General features: G+C 42.0%; 3 protein-coding genes across 3 annotated transcripts in view; 1 reads left to right on the top strand and 2 right to left on the bottom strand.

The window, feature by feature from the left end:
- The first annotated feature begins 245 nt into the window (after nt 1-245).
- Nucleotides 246-5047, top strand: LOC130193939 (sterile alpha motif domain-containing protein 9-like). The gene has a single exon (XM_056414778.1). It carries the CDS (start codon nt 285-287, stop codon nt 2205-2207), a length of 1923 nt encoding a protein of 640 aa, XP_056270753.1. The 5' UTR covers nt 246-284; the 3' UTR covers nt 2208-5047.
- A 2209-nt stretch (nt 5048-7256) lies between these two features.
- On the bottom strand, nt 7257-10030 carry LOC130194201 (C-type lectin domain family 9 member A-like). The gene is made up of 6 exons (XM_056415096.1): nt 9869-10030; nt 9642-9686; nt 9404-9559; nt 9105-9209; nt 8292-8377; nt 7257-8054 (listed from the first exon to the last, which is right to left on the bottom strand). The coding sequence occupies exons 1-6, from the start codon at nt 10012-10014 to the stop codon at nt 7861-7863; spliced, it is 732 nt and encodes a 243-aa protein (XP_056271071.1). The 5' UTR covers nt 10015-10030; the 3' UTR covers nt 7257-7860.
- Nucleotides 10031-10799: 769 nt separating this feature from the next.
- The window catches only part of frem1b (Fras1 related extracellular matrix 1b), a 35100-nt gene continuing 19799 nt past the window's right edge, over nt 10800-26100 (bottom strand). The window contains exons 18-29 of the mRNA XM_056415094.1: nt 23927-24115; nt 23578-23774; nt 23217-23442; nt 21274-21418; nt 19909-20050; nt 18463-18658; nt 17226-17490; nt 14100-14520; nt 11722-11923; nt 11485-11629; nt 10868-10997; nt 10800-10808 (exon numbers count right to left, since the gene is read on the bottom strand). Coding sequence (XP_056271069.1) covers nt 10800-10808; nt 10868-10997; nt 11485-11629; nt 11722-11923; nt 14100-14520; nt 17226-17490; nt 18463-18658; nt 19909-20050; nt 21274-21418; nt 23217-23442; nt 23578-23774; nt 23927-24115 — 2267 coding nt within the window. The remainder of the gene's footprint in view (nt 10809-10867; nt 10998-11484; nt 11630-11721; nt 11924-14099; nt 14521-17225; nt 17491-18462; nt 18659-19908; nt 20051-21273; nt 21419-23216; nt 23443-23577; nt 23775-23926; nt 24116-26100) is intronic.

Below are 26100 nucleotides of genomic sequence, written 5' to 3'. Positions count from 1 at the left end.
GACAAAGTCAGTACATAACTGCTTCATTGACACCAGAAGAACAGAAGGAGTTTGAAAAGAAACTCAGAGATCTTCAAGAAACTCATGCAAAACCTGAAAACTTTTACAGCTTCATGATCATGAAGAGCAATTTTGACAGAAAATACATTGAGGATCTTGCTCGTAACATGCTGGAGAATTTTGATTCTAGCTCAAGGAAGCCAGACTGTTTGCCTTCCTAGTGTTACTTAACACCTATGTGGAAGAATCTGAAATATCTCTCTCTCTGTCAAGATTTTTTGGGGATGAAAATGATACATTGGAAGAATGACAGCATAATGGGCCGAATGGAACCATATTCCAACTTTCTCTTCATTGACATAGTTGAAGACTTGGGAGGATACAAAGGAATCCGAATCCTGCATCACTCCATAGCATCTGCGTGTCTGGAAGAGTTGGAGAGAAGCTGCTCTATGAGAGTAAGTGATATCACTATGGAGATTCTTCATTGTGATCTGTTCTTCCGTGTTAGATCTGTCAAAGACAGATTCATGAGCTCAATTAAAAAAATGTTGATTGCAAGGGAGCGAAAGAAAGATGGAGATGAGAGAGAAACATTTTCTCCTCTCATTGGAAAAATCCACAAAGATCAAGGGAGAAAAACTGTCCAAGATATCTTTGTGAAAGCTTCTTCCAGGTTTGTTACAAGTGCATATATCCCTCAGGCACTGGCTAGATATTTGTACATCAAGGAGAAGGACTTCCCCGAGGCTCTGCAATGGGCTGAAAAGGCCAAGAACATCAAACAAAACCCATTCACATTTGACACAATTGGGCAGATTCACAAAAGCAATTTAAAATCTAACAACCCCAGGGGAAAGCAGGAGACATTACGCAATCCAGAAGACTTAAACACAAACATCAAAATGGCAGAAAATGCTATCACAGCATTTAGAAGGGCCCAAGTGCTGGCAAATGAAGAGGATGAACCGGAGACAGAAGCCGCTGATGATGAGTCAGAAGACTATCCCAGAAATTCATACAATGTTTTTGGCTATTTGGGTGTGCTGGATATTGTCTTCCTGGTTTTTGAGATATTGAGCAAGTTGCCGTTCTTTGAGGAAAGGGATCCAAAGAAAAAGAGGTACCTGCAGAGTTTTCTGAAAAAAATAATGCCAATCACCAGTGTGTATAAAGAGGAAAATGAAATTAACAACAGATATGTGGAGATCATCAAAGAGCACGAACAGTTTCTCCAGAGTTTGAAAACTCAAGTAAAAGACATTTTTGAACTTCTGGTCTACTACTTCACGAATATAAAAGCAAAGAATTCCGAATTTGATTCAAAGAACCGTCGGAATATCAGTCAACTTTTTAAAAAGTATTTAGCTCTTTTTTGCACTACATCAGAGGAAATACAAAAAGAACGACATGGCAATCCTAAATTCAATTTGGAAATTGATATTGTACAACGAAGATACTTTCTTGAAGAGAAAGGTGCAGATACATTTGCAGGAATTCTTCAACATTTGGACAATCCTGCCGAAGAGATTGAGAGCATCACAGAATGCTATGCATTCTTGCGCCAACAACAATTCATCAACCAACATCAAAAGACAAAGGAAACGATCAACTACATTTTGTCAAACATAGTTCTTTACCTTTTGAAACCAAAATCTAAACAGGTAAAGAGTCACAGATACCTGTCTGATCTACTTTTGAATACTCTCCAAGAAGTAGGACGTTGGTATTCCTTCCCAGATCCATACTACCTGGCTCTGCTGTTACTCTGGCCAAGTCCTAGGCAAGAAAACACAGACATTGTAACATACGTGAAAGCAATTCGGAACTCAAAGCTCCTGGTTTTATCGTTTCGAAATAGGAGCACTATCGCCCACCTCTACCTGGGGAAAGAAGAGGGACTCAAGAGACTGGTTTCTAAACGGCAACTGGGTGAGAATTTTGAAAAGATGCGCCGTGACACCTTAGCTCAAATTTGGCGGAATGGAGATATATTTAAAGACAAAGCAATTATCAACCGCCTTCAAAGAGTCAGTGGAACCACTGAACAAGGAGAGCTGTTTGCCATTTATGGCAAAATGAAAATCCCTGTGCGTCCAGCCTTCATTGCTGGTATAAGAAGTGGTGCAAGCACAGAAAAGGTTTCCTTCTACCTTGGTTTTGCTATTAATGGACCACTGGCATATGATATCCAGTATGACAACTAAGGTATTTGATTGTACAAACAAAGTGCATCGGAAGCACAAAGACATGAACTGTACAGTGTGAAAAAATCTGAACTCACTCTGATGAAATTTCAAACATCTCATAAAACTACACGAGCATGTGATATCAGACAGATTGCTGAGTTAAATAGAACATATGGCAGCTCAATACAGTTGACTATTGAAGCTGAATCTGTCTTTTTTCTATTCTTTTTTTTCATCTAGTATTTGTTATGTTGGTTTTCTCTTGCAGATGTGGCATTTATGCCAAACTATTCATTTATTTGACAACTGAACTGTACCTTTTGAAAAATAAGTGTATTAGCCAGTGACTTACTGCGATGGAACTTTAAACACACCTGATAAAAAGCACATGTGCATTTGATTAAGAGGGATTGTTGGGTTACATGGTGATCCTGCAGCTCTATATATAAATGTTTGTTTTTATAAGATTTTTTATGACAATTAATATCGTAATTTTTTTTGTTTTGTTTATAGTTTGTGTTGTTTTATATATGGTTGTCTCTTGTGGATGTGGCTCATTTGACAAATTATCTCCTATTAATATATTTGCAGGTGCAAATATCATAATAGGCATATTAATTGTTGTACAAACAAATGCAACACAAGCACTAACGCATGAACTGTACCTTTAAGAAATATGTGGCAGACAGTGACTCACTGCAATCGAACTTTAAACGCACCTGATAAAAATGTGCATCTGATTAAAAAGACAGATTGCAGTATTCAATAACAATCATGTAGGTCAATATAGCTGCACATGTAACGTTAGTTTTTATGACTTCTTATCTTTTATTAACAGTAATCATTAACTTTCTGAGGATTTTTTAAATGTCTTTTGCAGATGCGGCACATTTGCTAAACATAAGTGGAGCTCATTTTTGTACAAACATGTAAAAAGCACTTAACGGTGAAAATTAACTCTTGGTGATTTTCTCAAAGAAACAGAGAACCCTGGATCTCCCAAATCCCAGTTGAGAACCATTGCGCTATCCTCAATCATTTTGTATTTTTATATTTGACTTTTGTAACATCATCATAAACATGTTTGAACAAGTTAATGTGGAATAAATCTTGTGTGACAAATGTGATTGATGGTTTTCTGTACATTTTCTGTAAAGACAGGATTTTGCCAAATGGTTTGAACTGTAAAGGTGCTGACCAGCCACCAAGATACTTAACTATGAGTTGCTATTTACCCTTTTAGAGGTGGGACCGTAGTTTGTATTTAGTTGCTGTAAGATAGTATAATGTTATTAATTAATGTAGATAATAGTATAGGAGTCAGAAATGGCTAATTGATATTATTTGACATGTGTTAAGGACTGAGGACCAAAGACAGCACCTGGTTTTATCGTTTCGAAAAAGGAGCACTGTTGCCCACCTCTACCTGGGAAAAGAAGAGGGACTCAAGAGACTGGTTTCTAAACGGCAACTGAGTGAGAATTTTAAAAAGATGCCCCGTGACACCTTAGCTCAAATTTGGCGGAATGGAGATATATTTAAAGACAAAGCAATTATCAACCGCCTTCAAAGAGTCAGAGGAACCACTGAACAAGGAGAGCTGTTTGCCATTTATGGCAAAATGAAAATCCCTGTGCGTCCAGCCTTCATTGCTGGTATAAGAAGTGGTGCAAGCACAGAAAAGGTTTCCTTCTACCTTGGTTTTGCTATTAATGGACTACTGGCATATGATATCCAGTATGACAACTAAGGTATTTGATTGTACAAACAAAGTGCATCGGAAGCACAAAGACATGAACTGTACAGTGTGAAAAAATCTGAACTCACTCATGAAATTTCAAACATCTCATAAAACTACATGAGCATGTGATATCAGACAGATTGCTGAGTTAAATAGAACATATGGCAGCTCAATACAGTTGAATATTGAAGCTGAATATGTCTTTTTTCTATTCTTTTTTTTCATCTAGTATTTGTTATGTTGGTTTTCTCTTGCAAATGTGGCATTTATGCCAAACTATTCATTTATTTGACAACTGAACTGTACCTTTTGAAAAAATAAGTGTATTAGCCAGTGACTTACTGCGATGGAACTTTAAACACACTTGATAAAAAGCACATGTGCATTTGATTAAGAGGGATTGTTGGGTTACATGGTGATCCTGTAGCACTATATATAAATGTTTGTTTTTATAAGATTTTTTATGACAATTAATATCGTAACATTTTTTTGTTTTGTTTATAGTTTGTGTTGTTTATATATGGTTGTCTCTTGTGGATGTGGCTCATTTGCCAAATTATCTCCTATTAATATATTTGCAGGTGCAACTATCATAATAGGCATATTAATTGTTGTACAAACAAATGCAACACGAGCACTGACGCATGAACTGTACCTTTAAGAAATATGTGGCAGACAGTGACTCACTGCAATCGAACTTTAAACGCACCTGATAAAAATGTGCATCTGATTAAAAAGACAGATTGCAGTATTCAATAACAATCATGAAGGTCAATATAGCTGCACATGTAACTTTAGTTTTTATGACTTCTTATCTTTTATTAACAGTAATCATTAACTTTCTGAGGATTTTTTAAATGTCTTTTGCAGATGCGGCACATTTGCTAAACATAAGTGGAGCTCATTTTTGTACAAACATGTAAAAAGCACTTAACGGTGAAAATTAACTCGTGGTGATTTTCTCAAAGAAATAGAGAACCCTGGAGCTCCCAAATCCCAGTTGAGAACCATTGCGCTATCCTCAATCATTTTGTATTTTTATATTTGACTTTTGTAACATCATCATAAACATGTTTGAACAAGTTAATGTGGAATAAATCTTGTGTGACAAATGTGATTGATGGTTTTCTGTACATTTTCTGTAAAGACAGGATTTTGCCAAATGGTTTGAACTGTAAAGGTGCTGACCAGCCACCAAGATACTTAACTGAGTTGCTATTTACCCTTTTAGAGGTGGGACCGTAGTTTGTATTTAGTTGCTGTAAGATAGTATAATGTTATTAATTAATGTCGATAATAGTATAGGAGTCAGAAATGGCTAATTGATGTTATTTGACAAGTGTTAAGGACTGAGGACCAAAGACAGCAGGAGGCAGACTCAAGCCTCTGTAGGGTGCAAACAAAATGTCTTTACTCAGCGGGTTGGGTACACAGAGAATCAGTTAAAAATACTCTCTGCTTCTGATGCAACTGATGCTATTGCAGCATCTATGCAAAGCTCTTCAGGAGCCGCCATTGTTTGTTGAACAAAAGGTGGCCTGTGTGTTGCGTCACACCCACTATAACAACGTCCAGAGCTGCCAGTAGCTCCTCTCAAAACCCACATTGGTCCAACCCACTGTGTGTTTCTGACAGAAATGCAATCCAGCTGCAGCACAAGGGAAACTGGCTTCAGCTAAACATGAGATAATCCTACGAAAATAAATAGGTTTGTGTGGAGCTTCTTTTACATGGTAAAGTGCACACCAGACATAGTAGATCAAATATATAGTCAGTAAACAGAACATAAAACAGTAAATAGTCTACGGTAGCTGAATAATATACACAATAATATATACACATGTTCAGAATAAATGTATTACTATTTCCACAGTGTATTGGTATTAATATTGCAGTGAATTAAGTGTTTAGTGGTCTACTGGGAGCTCAGCTGGTTGTGCAGCCTGACGGCAGCAGGAAGGAAGGACTTTAGTCTCTTCCTGTTAGCTGTCGAGATGCTACCACTCTCATCACAAGGGCAGGATTGAAGGTAACCGAGGACACGAGAGACAGGAAACTCCAAAACAAAGACCCACAACCATAACGCACACGACAGAATGATGAATCATGGAGGTCTGGATCTCGGAATATGCCAACTACCAACTACTCATACACTCTGTCATATTCATTGATTGTGTTGTTACTGTGTTTTGATTTGTGTATAATGATTCCTTCTGTACACATCACATCTATTGCACCTGTTCATCCTGGAGAGGGATCCTCCTCTGTTGCTCTCCTGAAGGTTTCTTCCCTTTTTTCCTGTGAATGGTTGTTTGGGAGTTTTTCCTGATCCAATGTGAGGTTTTGGGACTGGGATGTCTAAATGTACAGATTGTAAAGCACTCTGAGACTAATTTCTAATTTGTGAAAATGGACTATACAAATAAACTGAATTGAATTGAATTGAATAGAATGGTATGTTGTGGTTATTTTTAAAAGTACGGGGCGTTGTTTGGCCTGACAATGCGGCGGTGCAACAAAGCCCTGTTCCTAGTGGCTTGTAGGAGTCGTTGGACTTGTCTGACTAGATAAGTTATTAATTACTGTGAGAAACAACCATCATAGCAATATGTTAACATTTCAATTTCAAAGTTATTTGGTTGATGTAATCTGAAGAAGAAAAAGTTCTGTGATTTTACTCGCCAGGACGAAAGTGTTTTCTTCTTAAAGTCCAGAAAAATGGACCAACTCTTGTTCCACTATCAATAAACAGCATCCTAATTATTTATGTATATAATTTAGTTTTACAATTTACAATCTGGTTTGTTTGTTTTGATATTGGGGACTGGCTTGACTAGAATCCCAGCGTCTGTGTGGTTGTGCTGCCCTCTGCTGATTGTTTCACTTTCAGGCTGGTTTCATAAAGATGGAACTGGATTCCAACATGCAGACCTCTGATAAACCTGTAAGTTCATTCGATGCACAAAGTACATTCAATAGACTTTCCATTCAAACTCAGATTCGTCTCAGTCTGTAACTGTCTATAGCTCGTCTAAAATACTTTTTAAAACTACATTAATTTACAAGTCAAGGAAAACTAGAAATAAATATACTACAGACTCACTTTAATGGGAAGACAAAGTTATCTTCGCATTATCTTAAGCACGAATAATAAGTACTCAATGCAGAAAGATATCCCCTGTGCCGGTTATACTATTATATATTATATCATTTTATTTTTTATACTCGTAATCATGTAATTTTTATTTTTTTACTGTTGTAGATTTTGGAGTGGTGCTTATTCTGATATTAACTATTATTTTCATGATTGATCAGTCTGGTGATTATTTTAATTATGGACCCATTAATGGACATTACATTATTACATTACATGTCATTTAGCTGACGCTTTTATCCAAAGTGACTTACAATAAGTGCATTATGAGAACAAACTCAGAGCAACAACAATCAACAAAGTAACATTTCTTCATGAAAGCCAAACTACAAAGATATCATAAGTAAGAGCCATTCAAGTGCCACTGAAGTGGCCATTAATGGACTGATCATTTCACATGTTTGTACAAACTGTTGGTTAGTTCAATTAATAAGAAGATATTTTGTTTTGTGTGTGAAAACCGTTGCTTGTAAAGTAATTAAAGCTGTCAAATGAATGTAGTGAAGTATAGATGTAGTGGATGAGAATTATAAAGTGGCATAAAAAAAGAAATTATACAGATAAAGTGCTTAAGTACAGTATTTGAAACGGATTTAACATGTTAAACTACTGATCTGCATCTAAAATGCAAAGACCAATTCATTGTGTTTTTGAAACAATCTTTATTATGACAAATATGAAAAAAATTGGACAGAGCAGCATCTTCGCATATAATTAAAAATTAATTGAACATGTTCACACAGAGGTTGGTATGACGACAGCGGTAACTGTGTCTCTCAGTGAGAGTGAGCCGGCGATGAACAGATGAATGCGTGTTGAGTTTCGGGGGAGCAGTTTGTGGAGATCCAGCTTCTGGGGTTTTCAACCAGCACGCAGTCCGAGCCGACGGTGGACTCGGACGCCCTCAGTTTGGAGAAGGACAGCGTCTGACCGTCAGCCCACATCCAGCGACCCGGACCCCCAGACAGACCTGAGAAACATGCAGAGTGTGCAACAATTACTCACCAGGATTGAGACATGCACCACTTTAACGTCCTCATTCCACATCTGTTTTACTTTTACGTCTCAGGCTTTTTTTTAAAAAGCGACCCACAACATATAGTATACCTTTAAAGACAAATCGGTTCGTACGAGCAGTTCTTGCAAAATTGGGAAATAATAATAATAATAACGGTTGGATGTGTAAATCAGGCTTTCAGTCACTCACCGATCCAAAATGGCTTCCTCCCTGTGAACTTCCACAGCCAGACCACGTCTCTTCTGGACCGCACGCTGGTCAGGCTGCTGTTCAACCTGCCACACAATGTGAACAGTGACGCACTGATATAACGTAAATTCACTGAAACTTGATGCATGTGCATGTACGCATTATTATTCACAGTTTTTATGAGATCCATGGAAATAAAATCGCATCCTTAAATTGATCAATTTAATTGACTAAATAGATTAAACTTATACCCGTGAAAGAATGTTTGATTGCACATGTATTAAACCTCAGAACGAAATAGTTTTGAAGAAGGATGTTATTTAAAATACGAGGCCTTTTAGTGAAGTTAGGTATGTTCTGTTGTCTAATTTCTAGGACTGTAAAATGGACCTTTCATCATTGAACAGCAGACACACACAGGAGATCAGTGGAGCATTTGTTCAGGAGTTGGTGGAGACCATAAACATAGCTAAAATAGTATAGGGCGAAGCTCGAACTTCATCATTTGTCTCATGACTTTTGAGAGCAAAACAAGGTGCTGTCCATGTATGTATCAGAGTGTATTGTTTAAAGGACTTTTTAGAAAAAAAACTGTTTATATTCCATACTGTTAAAATCCTCACGCTGTCGGAATGAGACAAAACAACAGAATAACATATATTTGTATATATAAACTTCTCTAATGCTGAAAAGAACAATCCAGTTTATTGGAATTAAGTTAATATTACTGTCTGTCATTTTTTCATCTAAAACTGTATTTTATAAAAAACTCTGGCGATGAGACCCAGGCTGCAGTAAGAAAAACCCATTTACAGCAGAGAGCAGCTCCTCTCGGCGCTGGCCCAGCTGGCCACGGACGAGCCGACGATGTAGCAGCGTCTCCTGTAGTGAGTCCAGCCGCCCGGGCAGGAGGAGCTGCTGGTCGCGAAAATAATCCCAACATTTTAACGTGGAACAATGAGGCCGATTGTTGACAACAGGAGGGGAACGGATGGGGGTGTTGAGGGATTGTTGTAGAATAACATGTATACAAAGTATCTTGGAGATTTTGAGCGGCTTTTTTTGTCATTTATGCTTCACAAGAACATATTTAAACTGAGCTGTGTGTTCGCACCTTGCGCTGGAGGAGCTCCGGTTGGCGCCTGGGTTCTGGATGGTCCATCTGAAGAGGCTCCCCGGCTCGGAAGTCCTGCGGGAGGCGACCATGAGGCGACCGACTCCACCCAGATTCACTCAGCTTCAGCTCCTCCACCCGCAGAGGAGTCAGACTGTGGAACTGAGGAGAACCAGGCGGTAACACGGGCGGGTCTGGGTGTTTTCATCATCAGTGGACAAACGAGCGGCTCTTACCGTCCAGACCTTCTCCTCAGACCTTCTCTCTCCGGACTGATGGACCTGAACAAAGCACTCAAAAATCAACTTGGTGTAAAACCTTTCAGAATATTTAAACAACTGCTGTCCCACCATGCAAGATAAAAAAGCTTCTGAAAAAACAAAAACTATGAAACAAATATACCACTAATACAAAATAAGACTTTACATTTCCGGCAACAACATCTACTGGAAGCAACGCTCACCTGCAGTCCTGTGCTCCCAGTGCTCCCAGTACTCTCCCCTGGTAGCTGCCGGCCCTGGTAGTGGACGTGGCTGTAGCCGTCATGGGCCGCCTGATCCTGTGGTTCCACCTCTCCGTAGTCCAGGTAGGGTCGGCGGTTTGGGACATCGCCCCGGGGAGGGTGAGGCCGTTCTCCCACAGCAGCTCCGCCTCGATGTCCGTGACGGCGCCTCCTCCTTCGGTCTGGGAGGGTCCGGAGGCCTGGAGGAAGAGGAGGGAGTCGTCCCATCCTCTTCCACCTTCAGGTCGTCTGGATTGCACCGCCTAGCAGACAGCAGAGTAAGCACCTTCTTTGTATCCTTGCAAAAATATCTCCAATTCCAAGTATTTCTAAACGACTGACTCGTGATGAGGTCTTACCTCCTGGGGTCGATGATTTCCACACTAGCGGAGGTCCTCTGCCCCAGGACGGCGTTTTGGGGCTTTCAGGGTAACAGAGAAGGTCTCGTGGTTTTCCTCTAGACCGTCATCTATCAGGTAAATGTTCCAGGTTTTCACACTGACTCCTAATCAAGAGACGGATGGGAAACACAAAATCGATCTATCGCAGGAGTAACCATAGATACCAAACGCTGCACCAGAGGTGCTGAATCCACCTGAAGCTGTCTGATTGGCTGTTTCTTTGAGCAATGCCCTCTGGGACTTGACTACCTCTCCTAAAGCAAAACTTAAATATTTTTGCACCAATGATTTAAACCAGGAGAGGGTTTTGGTGGCCGTCCCCGTTCTGAAAGGAACTCGAGCGCCCTCAGGCGGTGACTCCTGCTAAGCCGCACAGTAAAGTCAGACCTGGGTCGAACTGGATGAGGCCGCTGTGCTGTGAGTGAAGTCCCTGCCGGGTTTTGCCGATCCCTCCTCCACCTGCACAAATGTTATTATGATAATATTTCTGATTAGCAGCACTTTTATAAACATGACGGCAGAGGCACAGAGCGTGGAGGAAAGGGCGCCGCCCGCGTACCTGGATGGCACGCGTCGCCGGGTCGGCGCTCTTCCCGCTGCGTTGGATCTGTATCTGAAGCATCTCAGAGGTCTCACAGGTTCTGTAGCAGGTCGCCGACAGCTCCACCCGGGACCAGGACAGCTCCAGTCTGCAGGAGAATTCTTCATATACTGACACCCACCCACACAGCGCTGTATTTGAGCTACCCTATCGGTATGTTCACCAGCTGGTAAGTGGTCAACACTTGAGTTTATAATGTTTATTCTGTACTTTTGGAAATTTGAATATATTTGGATGTGAATACTTTAAAAAAAAAATTATACGTACAGTATTTCTACACTGTGATATTGCTACTTTCAAAGTACTTTTTCTGAAGCTATATAATGTTGGTCAAATTAGAGGTGGTCAACTACGACAGTGATTTGGGGATTTCGAAGAATAAAGTCGTACATTTATCCCAAAATGTCTTCTCAGAAAGTAATATATTCCCGTCTTCATCCTTCTTTTATTTATTTTTTGACCTACAATGCGAGGGCCCTGATATCCCATCCGACTGGACTAATTCCCAATTTATGAAACAACACATTTGTGGTTCCTGTGTGTCAGTCGCATCCTTTTCCTTCTACAAAACCTACATTTCGGGCAACATGGTGTTTCCTGCCGGGTCGATGAGGCGGAACAGGAAGCTGTCGGATGTCACCTCCATGTCGGCTGGGAGGACAAACGCCACGGCGCGCTGGTCCACGTCCCGCTGGGTGAAGCGACCTTTGATGTAAGCTCCTGGCAGGACAGGAAGTTTGAATCTAGGTGAATCTTTCGTTGACATCTATATCCAAGACGTCTACCACTGAAGTGTGAAACGAACGGCCCACCTGTGAGGGTGTTCTCCAGGTAGCCAGAGTGCGGCGGCCTGGTGATGGAGAACTCCAGCTCCTGCACGGGGCTGTCGGGGTCGGAGGCCTGCAGGTGTTTGGAAGTGATGAGGATGCCATAACGCCCGCCAACCAGATCCACCACCGCGCTGGGGCTCCGCCTGGTGGTCAGACTGGGAGGTAACCTGTCCACGTAGTCCACCTGATCCACAGTGGGAGACTTTTATTTAAACAAGACATTCAGAAGAATGCAGGCGCTCTGACAGTCTGAATGGATAATCTGGGTTTATTGTGTTATATTTATTTATTTATTAGGTTCTGGTCCTTTTATAATTGTATTTAAATTCATTTATCTGGCTGATAAAAGTATTGTAAACTTGCAGATTACGTTTCTTTTGAATTATTCGGTTATTTATGTTTGTTTAATTTAGTTTTATGGAACAAGTGAAAACTATAATTTAAACACAAATGCATAGAAGATAGATGTTACATAACACCAACTACTTTCAGGTTAGATATAGATGTACCATCAACTTGTTTAATCATGATCCTTACAGTTAACTATTAGTTTTTGGCAGATTCTTTGTACATTGGGTGTTTTTGCCTTGTTGATAATATTTCATATTTATATTTTGTTTTCATCTGCGCTCTATATTTGCACTCTCTCTCACAACAATTCCCCTCCGGATAAATACGGTTTTAGTTTATCTTAACTTAAAATGTGATCTGCAAAGTAATCTCTTCTCTAACATTTGATTCCAAAATGAACATGTGAATTCATCAATCAAAAATATTCTTGTTATTTTTTCCGCCAGCTATTTCAATACCCAGAGAGAGATACTGATAAACGTTTGATGGACGTTTGGTAACAGGAAGTCAAAATCACCTGGCGAGTTCACAGAGGAAAAGAAGCGGCCAGAGGTGCAGCACTGCGTGTTCGCCACTGGGTGTCACTCCTGTCATGTGTAACAATCAGCTTCGTACATTACATTACATTTGATTGAAGTTTCTACTTCCTGGCCTCCTCTTTCTTTGGTTAATATACTTTCTCCCTTTTTCACAAATTTACCAATTATTTATCAAGGAAAACATATTCGGATCGCAAACTTCAAAAAATAAAGTGCTTTCCGTTATAGCCAGTGGTGCAGGAAGTACTCAGATACCACTGTAGAAATACAAGTTAAAGACCTGCATTGAAAAGTATAATCAGGAAATTAAACTTCAGTCAAATGTAATTATTCAATAGCAGCATGTAGTAGATTTTCAAGTTAAAAATATTTTTGAAAAATGACATCAGCCATCAAAATAGTTTAATAATTCACAAGTGTATGTTCTGCGTAAGCATCTGAACATGTAGAACTGTGAAATAAACATATTATTGTGGAAGTATAAAGTAACCACTACTGTTATTATCACAGTACACATAGTTTTCTTCCCCTTTTCCACCCTGAACGTTTTTTTCTATGTTATGAGAGTTTTTCCTGAACCAATGTGAGGTCCTGGGACAGGGATGTCGTATGTGTACAGATTGTGATATTGGGCTATATAAAATAAACTGAATTGAATTGAATTGAAAATGGAAGAGTATATTTGGATTTTGGACGGTTGGAGGGACAAAACAAGACATTTAGAGACGTCACCTTTAACACTTTTTTACGAACTAAACAATTAAATGATCTCATGAAAATAGACCCCATATTAAAATATAACAGTCGAATAATCACAGAATTTATTTAGAAATGAAATATATATTTAAAATATATTTAAGTAAATAAACACATCCAGCACGGCCTAATTTATCTGTCTGTGATTCAAACAGTAATTTTGACCTTTGCATTTTACTTTAATTCCACTTGAAAATAACCGTATTGCCATTTCTTTAAGATTTCATGACAATGTACACATATTGACCTGTGTACTTCAGTATTTTCACCTTAAAGTCGTCCTCACTCACACGTCTCCTGCCATCAAGGTATTCTGGGTGCTGTACTTAATTCATGTGAGGTAATACATTACCACAGGGTAATGTTGTATTTCTCACAATTTATCTATACATTTATAATGTGGATACTTTGCAGATTTAGCTACCCTGCAGTATGGAAAGTAAATAAAATAAGCTCCACTTTTAACAGTGCAATATTAAATATCAATGCATCAATATTATAATTATCTGATAATATAATACGATATAATATAAAATAATATTATAGAATAAATCAGATGAAATAAAAGAAAATATTAATTGAAGTATTTTTGACCGTGTGGCATTAGTATTTCCCCTTAAGTCGAATATTGGATTACTTCTGGCAGCTCAGCACACAGTCTGGGTTCTGATTGGAGGGAATACTAAACTATTGTATGAGGTGTGTTCTGCTCGCCTGGATGTTGAAGACAGCCGGCTCTTCTCTCAGCTGTCCGAACTCAAGGTATCCTCTGTTGGTCCCGTCGGTCGGCAGGAAGTAGAACCTGTCAATATCCGCCGGGCTGCCCGGGTCGTGTCGGTAAGCCAGGTTCAGCCTGTCCACGTCCGTCTGGGCAAACGTCAGCGGCGGCGTCAGCGGGACTCCCTCCAGCAGCAGCTCGCCGTAGCGCGGCGGCTGCGTGATGACGTAGCTCAGGTTGGCGGCGGCCGTGTCGGGGTCGGTGAGCCGCAGCTGGTCGGAGGTGACGGTTTCCGTGGCGCCGTCCTGCAGCCGGAGGCCCGTGTTGTAGTGGAGGGTCGGCGGGATGCGGTCGCCGTGCTCGACGGTGAAGTGGAGGGTGCCGCTGCGGGACGCGTCGCCATTGGTGACGACGAAACTGTGAAGGCAATAGACAGTTTGGTTAGAAGCAGATCGGAGATGTTTATTAATCCGTCATTATCAGTGGACATACCTGCAAACTTGTCACCTTCCGGCAAAATTCGCCGTTTTGAAATCAAAATAGGTCATCCACGTGAATAGTGTAGATCCGAAGAGTTTTTGTTTTGGGTAGGGGGGGGGTCAATTGGACGGCCGGCGTTTATGAGATTGGAGTGAGACACGGAGAACATGCGATGTGGTGATCTTCGCAATAAAACATCTTTGATGGGACACGTCGAAGGAACAGGCTCCTCGAACAGACTCATGGAACGGGAACAGACTCATGAACAGAATCATGGAACAGAATCATGGAACAGACTCATGGAACAGAATCATGGAACAGAATCATGGAACAGGCTCATGGAACAGACTCATGAACAGGTTCATGGAACAGAACCATGGAACAGGCTCAAAGCTCAGCAGAGCACACAAGTAAAAAAAAGGAAGTTGGTTCATGAATGACTTTAACCATATTATATATCATGATAATGTAAAGTTGTTATTACTATTATTAGGGCCCGATCACTGAATTATTCAGAGGACCTTTTTTCTTAAAATGTTTGTTATTATTATTTAGATTTGCGGTCAGAACAATCATAGGACTTTAGTCAAAAAACAACGTGGATGTGGTGTGGAGACAACAACAAAAAAGTCACCTGCACCCCCCCGTTGTCACCCTTTTCACCCCTCATGAGTTTGCAGGTATGAGTGGAGCATTTCATGGCCGAATTACCAGTTATATCACAATAAGGGACAGATATGATTCTATTGCTGAGAAACATCTGCAGCAGTAGAAGGAATCTACATGATCAGACTCAGAATCACAAGTTATAACAAATGCTCTATATACTGTAAGTACTTTGAATGGACCAAAAAGCAGAATCAACTTGTATGTCACTCCAGAATTAAAGGTAGTTTTCACTTACTTATACATATATAGAGCTTTATAAAACAAAATAAATGCACATATTGTGGAACATTTGCTTTCTTTTTGGGAAGATTTTTCCTGTACGTCCCCACGAAATGATAACTTTTTATTCCATCGCGGTTTCTTTCTTTGCCGTAACTTTTTTGGGGGCATTTCCTTCCTTTGGTAAAAGAAAGATGAGCGGAAACAAAGAGATGAGCGACAGACAGGAAATAACTATTGTTCTGTTGCTGCCACAACATCTGTGTACTTGCTTTATGTTACAAACGGGATCTGTGTGGAGTTTGAAGACCTGCAACAACTATTCAGTTGCATTGTGGGAAATGCAGGATCCAGTGTTCTCGGCCTAATAAAAGTCAGGAATGATGTCTCGACTTCTGCTGCACACATTTTAACTGTTCTTTGTGGAGTTTCTTTAGAGTCCCACAATGGGATGAAGTTGTATACTAAATGAGCAAAGTAGCTTAGATCATTTATTTTTCTTTTGTTGTGAAACACATTTAAACATACATTTTAAAGATCCGTGTTGAATGCTTAATTTTCATTTAAATAAGTGTCTTTGTGTGCAGTTTGATTTTAAAATATATCTCATGATTAATTAACCACATGACTCACTCTTGAGTAACAATGACGGCAGCTTCAGTCATCAATCACGTGAGGGCCTGTTTTCATTTGGAGACACGCATCTCATACTTCAAGTCCAATGCACTGTCAATTGTCGCTAGTGTGTGTGTGTGTGTGTATGTGTGTGTGTGTGTGTGTTTTGTCCTCTTTTGTCTGCCAACACAATCTGCCTCTCAGCCCTGCAGCCGACTAACTGCCACGGGCCTCGGCACACCGGACACACACGGAGATGCAGGTCCCGCTGTAACATCTGGCTCCAATGTCGGTCATATTTGCCCAGAGATGGCCGTCTGTGGCCGGTGCTCTGGCCGGTGACGTCGTGCCAACGCCTGTTGTTATTCTCCTAGTAATGCCCATTCATCATCTGCTGTCACGGCAACAAACGCGCACACAAACATTATGACCAGGTTGGTTTGTCTGCCTGTCTGTCACTCTGTCTGTCTGTCTGTCTGTCTGTCTGTGTCTCTCGCTCTCTCTCTCCTCCAGTTCCTGAGTCTCTGAGTCTTGGCTGTGATCTGATCGGCTCTTTCATAGCCAGACAAACCAGCCGGTCGGGGCAGCAGAGGTCTGGGTGACAAACCCGGGGTCTGCACACACTCTAGGTCACACTCCCCCCAACACACTCCCCCCCCCGTCTCCTTAAAAAATAACCTGCTGCTGCCAAATTGGCTGTAAAAGCAGATAAACATAGTGTAGCAGAGAAAGCCTCTCGTCTCCTGACGCTGCCCGGTTTCTCTCGTCTCGCTGCCCGGTTTTTCTCTTTCGCCGGCCAAATGTTGTGTGTGATACTTTCCTCCACAGAAATATCCTCTCACAATATGCGGCCTGATCATTTTGCCATTTATTCTCACGTGTGCAGAATACTTGCTGTGCTCCAAAATAGCTTCTCTTTACAAAGATGGCCAACGTCAAACAGCTGTTTGTTGAAAAAGGTGAGGTTAATTTGTTGCATGTTTGACATTTTATTATGCTTCTAATTAAATCGTTTTGTATTTATATTTTAATCAGAATAGTCCATCGGGATCTTTATTTTCTTTTTTCAAAAGAGCTCCGAAAGAACCAAGACGATGCTGATTTCCTTCAGATATTACCGTGAGCGTGTGTATTCCCACCTGAAGGAGTCAGTCTCCGCACGGTGGCTGTTGTCGTGGGTGTAGCACACGCGGTGGGCGGCCACGTCCAGCTGTGTGAAGGTGGTCAGGGGGACGCCCGGCTGCTGGATGGCGTGGACGAGGCCGTGCCGCGGCGGGACCGACAACGCGTACACCAGCTCCTCCGGACGACCGGCCGAGTCTGACGCCAGCAGGATGTCGGTGTTCAGGACGACGCGCTGCCCCTCCATCAGACGCACTGCCTTGCTCACCAGCACTAAGTCACCTGGAGGCGGCCAGAGGGAAAAGATCGAAGCACTGGAGCGAGCACACATACGGTTCCTAGAGAGATGAAGCTGCTTTTAACTGCTAACTTCTGCACATTTTTGGTCATTATGCAAAAATAATGTGGTAATAATATTTATGGATCAAATATTTATTAATATATTTCAAAATAAATATTTATGAACATAAACTACCATAAACATATAACTGGATCTGCATGAAGGTTTTCTGAGCAGTTCTTTACGTACATTACAAGCCAAATTTAAAGTGGTAAATCTGTGTGAATGTTTCTTTAATTGAGCATTCATGAGAATCTAGCCTCAATATATAGATATCTTTTATATCCCACCGATGAAATTTCTTTCAATAGAGGATTGATTCAAATTCAACTTTGCGAGGTAACACAATAAAAAATCATAAGGCCTAAATGAGTGTTGTTGTCGGAGGAGGAGGACGAAGAGGTGACGCACCCAGAGGACACGAGTCAGCGCCCCTCCACAGCTGCTCCACGTCCCCTCCGTTAATTATTCACCGGCTGAGGAGGCCGGTCGTTTCTCACCTCCGCTCCTCCAGGATCAGAGGGCCCGCAGCCAGAAGGGCCGAGGCCTCTTCGCACCGTGTTCACCCGACTGGCAAAGCACGGTGAGCTGGGGGGGGGGGGGGGGTCGCTCAATAATACATGAACGAGGACCGGCCAGAGGGACCGCGGAGGGGCTTAAATGTTAGTTAGGCTGTGTGTGTGTGTGTGTGTGTGTGTGTGAGAAGACGCTTCTTCTTGTTGCTCTAACTTTACTTTAGTCAGTTGTCATTGTTTTATTCTCGGAACACTTTATGTAATCTACGTTGATGTTGGCTTCAGCGAGACCGTTTCCTGCTGATTCCAGATCAGAAACAAACTTTTAGAAACTCAACTTGTCAGCACCTTCCCTTCACCCACCGGACATGAAGGCACTTCAAAAGCCAAACCTCTGACCTTTCCGCACTGTGCGGACGGAGATGAAGAAGCTCTGCGAGGGGCTCTCGTTGTCCAGGTCGCTGAGGGTGAAGCGGAAGCTGTCATGACCTTTGAACCCGGCGGCGCGTGTGTGAGCGTACCAGAGGCGGTTCATCTCCACATCGTCCTGAGTGAAGTTCTGGCCGGCCGACAGCTCGGTCCAGCCCGACTCCGCCTGTGCTCACAATGTTCAGTGCCGTCAACACACCGAGGGGATCAGGCACTTGGAAAAACAATTATGCTTATGTTCTCGTTCAGGCATTAGAACAAATTTTTGTTCGATATTTGTTGTTATTATCAACAAAACGTATGTTTAGATCAGTCCGTCTCTCAATACTGTTGGACTTCCTGTCTCCAAACCCATTGGTTCCTACTGAAGACCTTTAAAAACACCTCGAATATAGTTCCTGTTCTTTTTTCTTTTTAAAGGCCCAGGAATTTTGAAGTATTGAAGTATTAAGATCCTTTTCTTGAGTAAAAGTAGTTATACCCCACTGTGAAAATAATCCACTCGTAAAAAACAAACCTGCTTTCAAAACCTTTAGTAAAAGTATTATCAGTATTATCGGCGAAATGTACTGAATTAAATTGAAAATACTCACGGTACAGTAAAAGTTCCTGCCATGGTTTCTCTTATATGTGATATTGAATAATATTACTGCTGCATAAATGTGCATGTTGCATTGTAACTCCTTTACATCCAGTTGACTGGTTTAATATCTTAGACTGTATATAGATGAAGGGGATGCTTTATGGTCTGTTTGACTCTAAATTGACCATAATTCACTCAATAAACATCACGCTGTATTCAAGAAAACTTGAAACTAGAGATTGAGACCATAAACTCATGTTTACAATGTTTACTGAGGGAATAAATGAAGAGAGAAGTAGAGTCATTTTCTCATAGGCTTCTCGACAACCAGACTTATTTTTGCAACCAGAGGAGTTGCCCCCTGCTGGTCAGTGGAGAGAATGCAAGTTTAAGACACTTCTGCATTGGCTTCACTTGGCAGAACCAGAGTTTGCCACCTGGTTCAATCGACAGCAATGCATCCGATTCTGTCAGATCATCTATGTGTGTGGCGTTGGTATCTATAAAAACAACTAACAGCCGGTTTTCAGCATTTTCCAGCTGATCCAAAGTGTTTTTTAGAGTTTATTTAACATTAACAGTCAGAGGATGTTGTCAACACATACAGGAATAAACATCAACTCTTTTGAAAAGCTGTTGAATAAATGTAAGTGAAATATAAAATCCAATATTTATGATATATAGTGGAAGTATAATGATAAATAAAATGGCAATTCTCAAGTAAAGCACCTCACAAGTACCTTGAGTTTATACTTGAGTACTTTCTCTTTCCAAGATGTTTTAAAAATGTAGGTCTAAAACTTAACAAAGAGAAACGTCGTTATTTTGCTCACCTTGAGCCGCAGCTTGCCGAAGCGCGGTGCGGCGTTGAGGAAGTAGTGCACCTGGTTGGGGGGGGTGTCTAGGTCCTGGGCCTCAAGGGCCACGCTCGAAATCACCCTGTGCTCACCGGAGTCCACCTCCAACCCCACGTTCCTGAACACACCAACGAAGAAGAAAGAACCATATTTTAAATCTGTATGTTCCATTTAAATCTTTTCTTTTTGTGGTGTTCAACCAGTTCAACAAGCAACATTTTAGACTTTATTTGGCTCTGCTTTTGAAAAAATTCATAAAAGCACGGGAAAAGGGGTTGAAATGTCCCACTTTTGAAGTGATGAAAATGCAGATACAAGCAGGAAGAAGTTTGTTTGAGAGGTTATTTTTTCCCAAGCGGGATCACGGACATCTGGGATGGTGGTGTTGTTGGGTGGGGGTATGGGGGTCGGTGAACATCAGAAAGCGTCTGGCTGTCTCCTCACTTGGAACTAAAATCCACGCAGGAGAGGAAGCCGCCGCGTCCGTCCTGCAGGAACGCAAAAAAACAAGGAGGCTGGCATCTGCCAAGTCCCGGCGTTACTTCTGCCTGGGCGCCCTTTACAGTACCAGCTCGGGCCTGTGCCAGCGCACCCACGCACACCGACGGCTGATCTTGGGACAGCGAGGGTGAGGGGCTGGGGCGGGATAGCATGGGGAACCCAGTCAAGGATGCAAATTCGCGGATTAATTTACATTTGGTGCTCTAGCGAGCTTTTGTGGCAGCAGGACCGTGTGTGCGTGGGGTTGAGTCCAAATACACGACAGTCTGTGTGTTCAATAAAACGGCACTTTACGTACATTGCACTTTTGTAGCAGCAACATTATCCTTCTACTCCATTGTATCTCAGAGGGAAATATACTTTACCACTTTACAGTTATCTCACAGTTTTAGTTTATTTCTGCATTAAAATTCATGAAATATACTATCAAACTAACAAATGTATTATTATAGATTAAACCACTCAGTATATAAAGACATTAACATTAGCTCCACATTTACCAGCTGCAACATTAAAGTGATGAACACATTAATAATCATAATACGAGGGTAGAATATATATTATTCTGCAATTTTTTTAAATTTTTATTACTTTAAAGGGATTGACTAAATAGTGTATATATTTTAAATAGCAGCCTTCTTTATGTCTGTCGGTGTGACTCTGACCTGAAACCTCGCACAGTCACATATTTCTGGTAATACCATATTAACAGGCATTAAGCACTAAATCCTCATATCAGCTCACATCTGTGTGTGTGTGTGTGGGGGTGTGTGGGGGTGTATATGTGTGTGTGTGTGTGTGCGTGCATGTGTGTGTGTGTGTGCATGTGTTGGTGTGTACTTGAGCAGCCATGGTTTCTCGTCGTTGACCGGCAGCACGGTGACCCGAGCCGTCCCCTGGACTGTGTGGACGCCATCTGTCAGCCGCAGAGCCACGGCGTCCTTCAGGGTTTCCGTGTCATCGTGCATGTACACGATCTTCATGCCTGCCGAGGGGGGAAGGGAGGAAGGGGGAAAGGGGGGTGAAAAAGAAAAAAATCCCTTCTCATTTGTTTTTGTGTCTTTTGTGCAAACACACTTCTACCTACATATACACACACACACACACACATATAGAACAGAGACTCAAGAACACTCAGGCAGAGTAAATGGTTGAAATAAACCTTTAACAAGTCTCAGTTTGGTTTATAAAGATGTTTGTGTTGTGTATATTCTATTTAGGCCTCTTAAACGGCATAGATCCTATCTGCCTGATGGATCGTCTGGGTCGTGGAATTCCTGCTCATGACTACGCCACTGTCCTGTTGAGACTCCGCCCACTCCTCCTCCCCACCGCCATCTGCCTGATGGATCGTGGAGGTCTCCATCGTGGAATATGCCTACTATGAACTATTCATACACTCTGTCATATTCATTGAATGTATTTTAACTCTAAATCTGTCCTTCTGTACACATTACATCTATTGCATCTGTCCATCCTGGAGAGGGATCCTCCTCTGTTGCTCTCCTCCAGGTTTCTTCCTTTTTCCCCTGAAGGGTTATTTGGGAGTTTTTCCTGGTCCGATGTGAGGTTTTGGGGCAGGGATGTCTATGTGTACAGATTGTAAAGCACTCCGAGACAAATTTGTAATTTGTGAAATTGGGCTATACAAATAAACTGAATTGAATTGAATTAAACGACGCACAATTACATTTTTTTCTTTTCTTTTTGAATCAAGCAATAGCTAACTACTTGCATTAACCAACCCATCAGTTAGCTTTTTACAGCAGCCAATAAGGACTGTCAAGCTGCTACAATGGATTTGGACTGGGGTCACGGTGAGGACGATGGACCGCTTCACTGACTTTATTTGCAGTCCCTACGTTGCTTATGTTTCTATTTTTAAAATAATCATTCTGAAATAACTTCAAAGCTATTTCATGCATTGTGATGTGATTTAGTAAAAGCCCTTCATGCTTTCCAGAAGCTGAATAATACAGTGATGTAGTGCCGGTGTAAAACACAACACGAACACAACTGCAGACGGATAAACCGAAACACAATTAAACCTTGACCTGCTGGTGGCATGATATGAACATGTCCCCAACGTCACATGATGGGATTATTGTTGTTTAAAAGTTCATGAAAAACCAGTAAATAGCTGTTGGTATATTTCAGTCTGGACCAATGTGGTGGACATCTTCAAGTCTCGTTCAGGGAATAAACATGAACTGAGTTCAAGCACTACAGTTTACAACATGCTATCAATAATGCTGACGGTATTAAGCTTGTGCAGCTTGTGCGCTGCGGTTTCTATATTTTGTGACATTTTGGTGAATCTGCACCATGAAAAGTCGTGTTCGTTAACTTCTAGCAGTTTTTATTTGCACTGGAAGCAAAAAGAGGATTTTTAAACATTATTAAGTTGTTGTTAATTTGCAAAAGGCAAGTGGAAAGTAACAACAGTAAGTTGTTTAGATTCGAGCCGTGTTTGTGGTCACATTTGACCGAGTTATGACTCAGGGTGTGAATTAAATTCAATACAAATGTCCGTCCATAGAAAATGTTTTTAAATCTCATTGCAAGATCACAAAATAAAAGTAGCTACCTTGTCGTGAGCCTGAAATACCATTGAGTAATCTCAGGAAAATAAGCTTACATTATAAATTACGATCTGGCCGATTTCATACTGTGTACAATCAACTGTACTTAATAATCTACTTAAAAAGTACAGTTCTTTACAGAACTGATTCTATTTGCCATTAGAGCCAGTTGACGCAGCGGCATCGTCGCGTCCCTCTCACCTTGGCGGAGCTCCTGCAGGGTGAAGGAGGTGACGGGGAGGCTCCTTTGCAGGAGGTCCGCCCCCATCTCCTGATAGCGTCTCAGCTCGGTGCCGTAGATGCCGTTGATCAGGCTGCCGTGAGCCGGCGGCTGCACCAGCGTGAAGGTCAGGACGTCCGGCGGGGCGTCCAGGTCGAAGCCGTTCAGTAAGGAGGAAGTCAGCTCCCTCATCCCGCCCTCCTTCACCTGCGGGAGGTCGACAACGAGATTTAGTCTACACCTACGCTAGCGCCCCCCATGTTGGATGGACGAGAAATGTTTGTCATTGTTCGATTTTTGACCCCCGAAGGGTAAAGAAGAAAAATATTGGATTGGACATACGGTGAAGTTGGCGAGCAGCAGCGAAGGTGTCTCGTCATTGGTTGGATTGATGATGATGTAGAAGGGGACAACGGCGGAGCGGTGCAGCCCGTCGCTCACGCTGATGGACAGTTGGTCGACGGTCGGCTCCGCCCCTTTGCTTTCCGACTGGACGTAGTTGATGAAACCAGAGGTCAGGTGGACAAGACTGAAGGATTCTGGTAAAAAGTGTTTCGCTAGTGTCAGGTTCAATGTGTGCCGAACACGAGCACGCACACACGCACACGCACACGCACACGCACACGCACACGCACACACACACACACACACACACACACACACACACACACACACACACACACACACTGACCGACTCGGACTCCCGCGTTGCTCTTCTCGAAGCCGGGTGTTGGTAGCGTGTTCTCCAGAAAGCCATGCAGAGGCGGAGTCTCCAGGTGAAAGGTCAGCTGGTCGGCGGGGCTGTCAGGGTCTGAGGCCCCGAGGACCCCCCCACACAGACAGGTGGAGGAGCCTTCGTCCACCACCAACATGGACTCACCTAAATCAACACATAACAACAGTGACCTAAGTCGGGCAAATATTTTGTACACAGATGAAGCAGTTTGTCTCCACTTAGTGGAGGTCAAAAGAGTTCCTAATGTGGCATTCTATGTTATAACCCCAAAAGGACACAGCTGAGTGTGTTTGAGCACATGCAGAATGAAGAGGAAGAGTTCCAGCTGTATGTGTAAAGAAGACCCAGCCAGGTCAGTCACCCTGAACCACATAGGGCCCACTCGACTCAACGGTCCCCCGTATCACCCTGATCCACCAGAAAAAGGCCCAGTACTTCCACTTGGTAGTCTGCACATGTCAGTCAGTTGTCCATCCGCCCATCTGTCCATTCATTCATTCATCTATCCATCAGTTCATCAATCCAACAATCCATCCCTTGCTTTATGCCTCGGTCCATCCATCAGTTTATCCCTCCATCCATCCATACATCCGTTCGTCTACCCAACAGTTCATCTATCCGTCCATCACTTCATCCATTTGTCCATCCATCCCGTTGTCAGATGCTAGTATATCCGCTACTCACCCATCTTCCTTCCCAGTGCTGTTAATTAACAAACACAATCACCTCTGGACCTGGATCCAAACTGCCAAACCTCCCTTGGGCATGTATTAATTATACTATATATATGTATGTATACATTGTGTGAATGTGAATGAGCATTTACGATGGACAGTCCTGTATCGCGCTGATAAACTAAACAAAGAAACAAGGAAGATTCCTCGCGTTTCGCGGCGCTAATGCTCTTACTCTGCGTCTTTATTCCCTGATAATTAATTAGACCAAGAAACACCACATGCGACCCCCCTCCCACTCCCATCCAACCCAGCACTGCCTGGTGAGATATGCTGGCAGGATTAGAGAGTTATCGGGCCGCTGGTAGCGCCACGGTAATCCGGATGGCGAGACTCTTGTGACCGTGCAGGATGCGCCTCTTTCTGCTTTTGTTTTGAAAAGACACTCATTGTCTCCTGTCTCCTGGGGAGCACACAGGAGTGATAATCTCACCCAGCTGTGTGTACATGTAATACCAGCAGACAATAAACAGATTTCACTTTAGACACGTCAGCGCCAACCTCGTTAACGCTGACGACAAGACGCGCACGTTCCATAAATCACCCATAATGCAATGTGCAAACAATGAGATTTAGGACTCAACTTAACATCCAAACACCACACTGCAAGAAACATAGCAGAAACTATTTAGGGTCTGAGTTTTTTTTTTTAACGGTTGAATTTCTTTTAAATATTATCGTTTTAAAATTGCAAATAATCCCACTTGTTTTTAAGTTTCAGAAAGTTTCTGAAATTGAGCTTCAGCGTTTCGAAGGAGGTCAGAATGAGGAGGGAAAACTGCTGGAATCTCACCTTTACTTTACAGTAAAGAGAGAGACAGGTGTGCCAGGCATCCAGAGGTCACAAGGCTGGTTTCAAACCCTGGGAAGTTGCGGTTATGTGTCATGTGCTTTCAAAAGCCTCGAATTCTGAAAAACACACAATAACTTAAACGTTGATGTTTAGAACTGCGTCGGAAGTCCTTCAAAATAAAACCGCAAAAGCATAAAGAAGGTTTGATTCAGTCTGACAATATTCTTGCGATTTCTTTTGCAGTGCTAACATGCCATTGCAAGCTCTCTCACTCACACACACACACACACACACACATTATCTCCCAGTTATCCTAGTGTGAATCCCAGTGGTCACTGGTCTCCATTGATAACCACAGAGCTCCTCCAATCCCATTTCTTGGCTACGACTGCGGCGAGAACTATCACTCTCCCCAGGAGTGTGTGTGTGGGTGTGTGTGTGTATGTGTGTATGTGTGTATATACAAGAAGTGTATGTTACCCCCCACCCCACCACCACTCCCAGAACACAGTGTGTGTTGGACTGATAGGTGACGGCGTGTTGTCGGGGTCAGAGCTGCTCCTGCTGCATTAAGAGGATTGTAAACAGTGAACACACACACA

The sequence above is a fragment of the Pseudoliparis swirei genome, chromosome 5, assembly GCF_029220125.1.
Source record: "Pseudoliparis swirei isolate HS2019 ecotype Mariana Trench chromosome 5, NWPU_hadal_v1, whole genome shotgun sequence".
NCBI lineage: Eukaryota > Metazoa > Chordata > Actinopteri > Perciformes > Liparidae > Pseudoliparis > Pseudoliparis swirei.
The sequence above is the reverse complement of the archived record's forward strand: the minus strand, read 5'-3'. Positions and strand labels throughout refer to the sequence as shown.